Raw genomic sequence first — 7386 nt, 5'->3', positions numbered from 1 at the left:
GTTCGGCCTCGGCCTGCCTGACATCCGGAAAAGGCATGACGTTGCTGGAATTCAATGAAGCGACACATGCCTAATGGCAGTTCGATCGAAGATTTCAGCTCATTAATCTTTCTTGTCGCCGCTCACCGTTTTAATGCAACTAGCGCCGCCGTCAACCAGGTAGGTAGGTCGTCGATCTCTCCGTCGATCGTACGTGCACCGGGGGTCCTCGGCTACTATATAAACGAGCTCCCACTGCCAGCATCATGCACACCACTCGCAAGCACAGTAGCCAGCAGCTCAGCAGCAGCACAGGAAGATGGGCAGCGCCGGAGCCACCCTCGTCCGCTTCCTGTTGTTGGCCTCGATCGTCGCCGGGTTCGCGGCGCATCTCGCCGCGGGGGAGAAGGACTGCTACGACGAGAAGGACATGATCATGCACATCTGCATCAAGAGCATCAAGAAGGATGGCTTCTACATGCCCGCGAGCCAGGCCTGCAAAAACGAGGTGAAGAAGGTTGACATGCCCTGCATCTGCCGCGTCCTCACCCCCTCCGACGAGCAGACCGTCAGCCCCGTGAAGCTCGTCCTCCTCGCCCACGAGTGCCACATCGAACTCCCCGTCGGGAGCAAATGCGGAAGTAAGCAACTATGCGTGCGGACATTTTGCTTGCATAATCCATTTTTCTGCAGTTCTGCATGGCCGGACTCGTCTAATCCACGTACCACGTAATTTTTGCAGCTTACACCATCGGGGGGCGGGTGCCACCACCATCCGCGCATGCGTGAGGAGTTTCGGTCATGGGGATCGCGCGAGAGGAAGGCCAGTGAAGGAGATGGAGAGATCATGGCAGAATAACTATAACTATAAATAAAGTCCGCGCGTGCGTGTATGCTGAGCTAGTGAGCTATCCCATCGTCAGAATGTAATCTGCCATGGCATGTTACCGTGAGATCCCAATAATAATAATAGTATAAGAATAAAGGCCTTCCATCTAAATAGTTAGTATTCTTCATGCAGTCATTACAACGACTGAAGTTGCTACGAATTCGATATCCATGCTCTCTCTCCCTTTTCTTTGAGCGGTCTGACGATTGTTTCTTACCAGACGTATGATGGAAAGCGTTTTCCTTTTTCTTTTGCCCCCGGTAACTGCATGCCCGAGTACATCAATCTATTTGTTTAAATCTGTATAACCATGTGTTCGAACGAACTGAATACGATATAAACTCGGCATATTCCTCCAGGACACCCTACATCTACTTATTTTGCTCGTGGTGTTGGTCTTTGTGTCTGCTAGTTAGGTCGTGCCTTCTTCTGGACGTCAATTTCTTTCTCTTCTTTATCTTTGTTACTTGTACGATTTTTGGCTGGATTTTCCTCATAAATGGAGTCAATTTGTTCAGTTAAACTGAAATCCATAATCTTGTTTCCCGCCGTGGCTAGTTGCCGATCCAGTTGTTGGAGCAACTCCAACGCGCCAACCCAAATGATCCGCGCGTGTCCGTTTGTGGCAAAATGGACCAAAAGAACAGCCTATCCCGCCGATCCAAATCCAAAAAGCATCTAGTCGCTGTCCGTTTGGACGCATTACAGGCTTAAATTTGCGCTCGGTTTGTGTCCACATGGATTCGAGACGGACGCACCGCGCGTCCGTTCGGTGTCCGCCACGGCCCCACCTATCGGTGGCACAACCACTGCTCGTGGTTGTATTAAACACGACCACCTACCTCGGGTCCGCTTGGCAGTGGATGGAAGCACCAGCCTTTTTAATGCAAGCGTGCAGGGGCGGCCGGCCTCATCCACTTCCCCTCCCCCGTCCACATCTAGCCAAGCTTGCCCACCTTGCCGGCGACAGCAAAACCCTAGCCATGGATTTCTTTCGCAAGGGGAATGGGAAGCTCCACGCCGGTGCCAGCTCGTCCCGCGTGCCTCCTCTCTGCCGCCGCCACCTCCTCCATGCGGCGGGCCACGGGACAGGTTGTACATCCCGGTGCACCAAGCGTGCCGGCACTAACAGTACCGCCAGCCGCTGCCCTATCCGGACGTCAACCTGCCCCATGGCTGGCACCCCCGTGCCTGCAGTGCCACGGTCGCCGCAGGTGCATCCGCTGGCGCGCCCTCCTTATGCCGGAGCAACGGCGCCTCCCTAACTGGGAGGTCTGATTCGTGATAGAGCATGACCTGGCCCGCCATGGCAGTGTGCAGCTCAACCCTGGCTTCGTGTCGTCGCCCCCGAAGGTCATGCCAGAGGAGGAGGCAGCCTACCAGGCCACACTAGAGGCAACACTGCAGCACGCCCTGGAGGAGAGACAGCTCAAGTAGGACACATGCTGGAACGGCCTAGAGGAGGCCCCCATGCTGCCGGCGGCGGGGGATTGCGTTCACCCCAGGCTCCACCGCGGCCGCCTGCCCGAGCACACGCCACGCGCATGCCCACTCCCCGTGCACGCCCATGGTGCCCACCGAGCGCGCGCCGGATATGTACGTATGGACTGTCATTGTCTGCGAGTGGGTAAGGCGCCAGCCGTCTACATGGACACGCCACCGGAGGAGAAGGCAGCCTATCTCGAGCAATGGAGGCAACACTGGCTGGCGGAGGAGTGGGCCGACAGCGAGCACCAGATGCAGGACGGGCTCGAGGAGGAGGAGCGCCGAGCCCGCTCGGCATGGGAGGAGGAGGAGCGCGCCCGCCGCGCAGCAATGTTGCTGTGGAGCAGACGCTGGAGGAGTCGGCGCAAGTGACGTGAGAGACCGCATTCCCGTGGGTTGGGCCGCCGCCAACCTTTTTCGACCTCACAGGCGACGACAACAACGATGACAAGGACTAGGCAGCGTGTGGGCGCATTTTTAGTTTTTCTAATGTTTTATTAATGTTTAAATGGACTTTTGCGGACGGTTGACCGGCCGTTTAGTGTTTAATTATGTTAAATTCGGCCGCATGTTTTTAAATTTGTTTTTTTTTTTTGCCGGGAAAATAATGTGCCGGCCATCTGTTGGACGACACGATCCATCCAAAATAAAAGGTGGACAATCCCAAAGACTCAAACAGACAAAAAATGATGAATCAACTTTTAGTTGGACGGTTGGAGGGACATTGGTATCCCAACCCATCAGGGTTGCTTATATTTATTCCTGGATTTATTTTAGAATTTCCAGCGATGCGCATTCAGTGGGAGGAGATGTTCCCGTCAACGACGAGGTGATAATATGTCGGCTTAGTCTTTCAGAGGTGCTCATAAAGATAGGGTGTGTGTGTGCGTTTATAGGGGTGAGTATATGCGCATGTAATTGAGTGCTTGCGTTTGTAATGTACACGCGCTACTACTAAGTAGCAACAGCGCCTCATTTTAGCCAGCGCTACTGCTAAAATTCTTTGTGTAAGGTTTTCTCTAATAGTGTGTGTTTAAAAAACGGATAAAGCACGCGTCCGTTTGGGTCATACTAGTAAGCGACACGTGCAACGCACGTCTTAACAAATTAATACCCACTGTATTATTAGAGATTGTACATTTTTATTATAACTTTATAAATATTTTGTTAATTTCAATAACAATCGGGCACACAATATTAATGGAACTACACAAGAAGTTCAGATGATCAGTACTATCTAAAATACATCACGCACAATTAAATATTAGAAATATATTATGATAAAAATTATTTGTTTGAAGGATGTTGCCCAATTGAATAACCATTGCACAAAATCACGTTCATGTTCAGTTCCTGATAGTTCACTAATTTCTACTTCTTGGAGGCGATCGAGCACAAGTTTCTCAGTTTTCCAGTGTGTTGGCTGAACACAAATGCAACTCGATGGGCATGGAGTTTGTGCGTGAAGTGAGGAGCATATCAACTTTGTAAGATTAACCGATACATTTCATTACGAAAAAGAGATGAAATAATAAATTATCAGACTGCCTGCGTACTACGACATGCATCACCACAATTTACAAAAGAGCACCAGGAAATAGTTTGAAGCTAGGATACTACAAAAAATATGTTTGTTCTGTAAAAGAGATGCTGGTACGACAAACACTATTATAGAAGTCACATAAATTCTTAAGCATGATAATTTTCAGCTCTACCTTTGGACTTCATTGTCAATGAAACCTCTTAAAAAAGATATCATAAATAATAAAATTTTCTCCAAGTACTTACTCTAATTGTGTCATCAAAATTGAGCCTGCCAGGCAATAAAGCGCCATATATCCTCACATACATTAGAAAATAGTACGTCACTTTGCTAAACTTGAATATGAAAGTATTAGAACTTACATGAGCCATATAATTTCCACGGTTAAAGTTTGGAGACACGGTATTAGTATTAAACCAACACCTAGAGTAGAGCAACTGGCAATCAAGTCTAGGTTTGCCTGAAAGTGCAAGTGCGTATTGTTTTATGTGACTAACATGATAACTCAAGCATTATAAGTGCTTTACAAAGATATAAACAAACTAAGGATAGTTTTAAGTGCCAGCGTTCTTACACCAGTGCACACTTCCAGAATGAGGAATGAGCTGGCGCCAAAGCAATGTCCCTCCGTCCGTTTAACATCACAGTCAGGGGCAAGCATGTAAGCCAGGGAGCCTTGTCATGTCTTCCATCATGTCTTATATCCTGCAAAACTACTATACCGAGGACATGCATTTGGAAAAATCAACTGCTGAACTGGTGCTTTTCCAGGGTAAAGAAAAATATATCCAGTTTTAAAGATTTTTTCCTTCCAACAAAATGAAAGGTAATATGATTTCGAGTACTTTTGAACATGTATTCACCATTCTGAAGAAACGTTGGCAAGATGTTACCCCAAGGTGCCCAAATAATAAGTAAAGCATGACTAACAAACATGGTACGATGGCACTAACAAGTTGGGAAGTGCACACGAAATTAAAATGATGTGCATGTGTGCAGTAAGGGAAAAAGGATTCAGCAGGTCACAATGTCTGAAAAATTAACAGGCTGGAAAAATCCTTCTTTTGCGGAGAACAAAATACATGTTCATCCTAGTGAGGCACTACTAATTAATAAATACTACAAAATCAATAGCTGGTAATAATGTAGTAATAATGAACTAACGATTTTCATTTAGCGCATGAATACTGAATTTATTTGTTGTATTGAAGGCAGAATATTTCCTTTGCCGAGAGGAATCACTAACATAAGCAAACTTCTTATGCAAATAAGAATATACTAAAACACTAATAACACTGTACAGAACAACCTGAAAGACATTGAACTCCACATCGCTGAGAGCTCCGTCCCTGTCGTGGTAAAAAGATAAAAAATGATGCAGAAGATAAACACTGTTTAATTAAATATTTCTATGGACAAATCACCAACATTGTAAAGAAGGTAACATACTTATATATTGATATATATATGGGATAAAACGAAACCATGCTTCCTAGAATAGAGTTTAGGAGATGATGGGCAATGGCAACAGCTTAATGTATGTGTTGCCCGATGCACACAAAACAGTCCAAAAATACTTTTGTAGACGTTGTACGCATGTTGTCTTGTACAAAAGCAGTAACACGTGAGAACATTTAGGCTTGTATAAAAAAACAGTTCAGGATTTAGGCTTCAAAGATTATAAGGAACTGAGAAAGGCATACCATTGAGCTGCATTGCAAGTCTTCAATGTTCAGATCTTATACACGCCATGCTTCTGCTATCCAATCCCTAGCTGATAATGGCTTCACAAAACCTGAAATTGGATATCACATGAGGGGGGATCGGGGGACCTTCAGGTGGCCGGGGAGCAGCGGGTGGATGCAGGGCATCGCTGGAGCGGCGAGATGGGGGACGCCGTGAGACGGACGGTGCGCCAGATGTGGGTCGCCACGAGATGCAGGGCATGGCGAGCCGTCGCGGCGTGGCAGTGCCTGCAGGGGGCCTCGTCGACGATGGCGAGATGCAGGGCACAACGGGGCGTCGTGGGATGGCAATGGCTGCAGGTGGAAGCGGTCGGTTGCGAAGAGAAACAAGGAAAATCTTTGCCTCCCGATCCGCCGGCGCGTCAAGTCGTGGACGGGAAACAGAGAAGAGGCGGCGTGCGAGGCGCGGGGTGGTGACGGGCGGCAAACTGCCGGGGCGGCGGCGTGTTCGGGAGAGGATAGCAGGAGGCAGCAGTTTTCTTTTTTCTTGTGATGAAAAGGGGTAGGAGAGGTTAGCAGTTAATGGCATGGTGGGTAATTAAGGCATAAAACACGTTTAGTATGATGGAGTGATGTAGACCATCAGATCAGAGGATTTGATGGATGGGATGAATTGGTTCTCCGCCCTTTCGTACTTTTATAGGGGTAGTAGATAGATAGATAGATAGATGCGTTGGAGGTTTTTTTTTTGATAAAACGAGTTGGAGTTGGTCTTAACAGTGTATGCTTGTGGGTTCATCTTGTTTCCCGTCCATCACTACTGCCCCTCTCAGCCCCGCCGCCAAAAAGAAAGACCAACCTAGGGTTAGGTAGGGTTGTGGATCCGATCCCGATCGCCATGGCCACCGTAGTCGCGCCAGAGCCAGAGGAGAAGGCCGTCGTCTTCCCCGATTGGGTGATGCTGGATCGCTTCGGCCGCACCTACAGCCACGCCGACCTAGACACTGCTCGTGAGGCGTCCAATAAGAAGACAACCACCGTTGAAGTCGTGATGGCCACCGGCGCCACCGCTGCTGCTTGTCCTTCGCCTTCTGGATCGTCCAGAAGGGATCTCCTACCTCGATCTCGACTGGCCGCCGGAAGGCTCAGCCAAACCCCTGCCCCCCTACAGCCCGCCCGCGTATCCCTACGACCGGGCAACCGACGAGGACCTCGTCCTCTTCGACATCTCCATCCCAAGCCAGCGTCGCTTCTACGACTCGCCGTCAGATCTGTTCGTCTACACGGCCGGTCCTTCCCAGAGCCGGTCCTGAGATTTCAAGGGCCCGGAGCGAAACTACAATTGGGGGCCCTTCGGGGGCCCTTAGTATAAATGTCTAGCTACGAATTATTATATGTAGATATAAATTGTATCAAAGAAAACAATTAAATGTATATAAAAAATATGCTACATATTCTTTCAAAAAATTCTCCTAACATTCCGAAATGCAAAATCGCTAATGATAGTATCTATCAATTCATCAAGCATTTTTTTCTCAATGCATAATGTTCCCAAGCTGTTGCAACTCTTTATCAATTTGTTTCATGCTTGCTCAGTCTAGTTATCGGTTCATTCCAAGAGTTCATGTTGGTTGGTCAACGCTAGATTAATGTTCTTCGTGTCTCTCAATAATATGCTTCCAATCACAAAACCCATCATGCCCCAATGCACACTTGCATTTACGAAAATTGAAAAGTTTACGCAAAAACAAAACACTTTTTTTGGAGTTCTGAAAAAATTAAGCATTTCCTATCATGCACCTCTC

At 47.8% G+C, this 7386-nt stretch overlaps 1 protein-coding gene across 1 annotated transcript; it reads left to right on the top strand.

Annotated features, from left to right (window-relative positions):
* Window positions 1-263: 263 nt before the first annotated feature.
* LOC125534022 (uncharacterized) lies at window positions 264-983 on the top strand. Its single transcript, XM_048697330.2, has 2 exons — window positions 264-620; window positions 722-983. The coding sequence occupies exons 1-2, from the start codon at window positions 299-301 to the stop codon at window positions 766-768; spliced, it is 369 nt and encodes a 122-aa protein (XP_048553287.1). The 5' UTR covers window positions 264-298; the 3' UTR covers window positions 769-983.
* Window positions 984-7386: the final 6403 nt, after the last annotated feature.

The sequence above is a fragment of the Triticum urartu genome, chromosome 2A (genome assembly GCF_056163025.1).
Source record: "Triticum urartu cultivar PI428250 chromosome 2A, HENAU_Tu73, whole genome shotgun sequence".
In the NCBI taxonomy this organism is placed as follows: domain Eukaryota; kingdom Viridiplantae; phylum Streptophyta; class Magnoliopsida; order Poales; family Poaceae; genus Triticum; species Triticum urartu.
The sequence above is the reverse complement of the archived record's forward strand: the minus strand, read 5'-3'. Positions and strand labels throughout refer to the sequence as shown.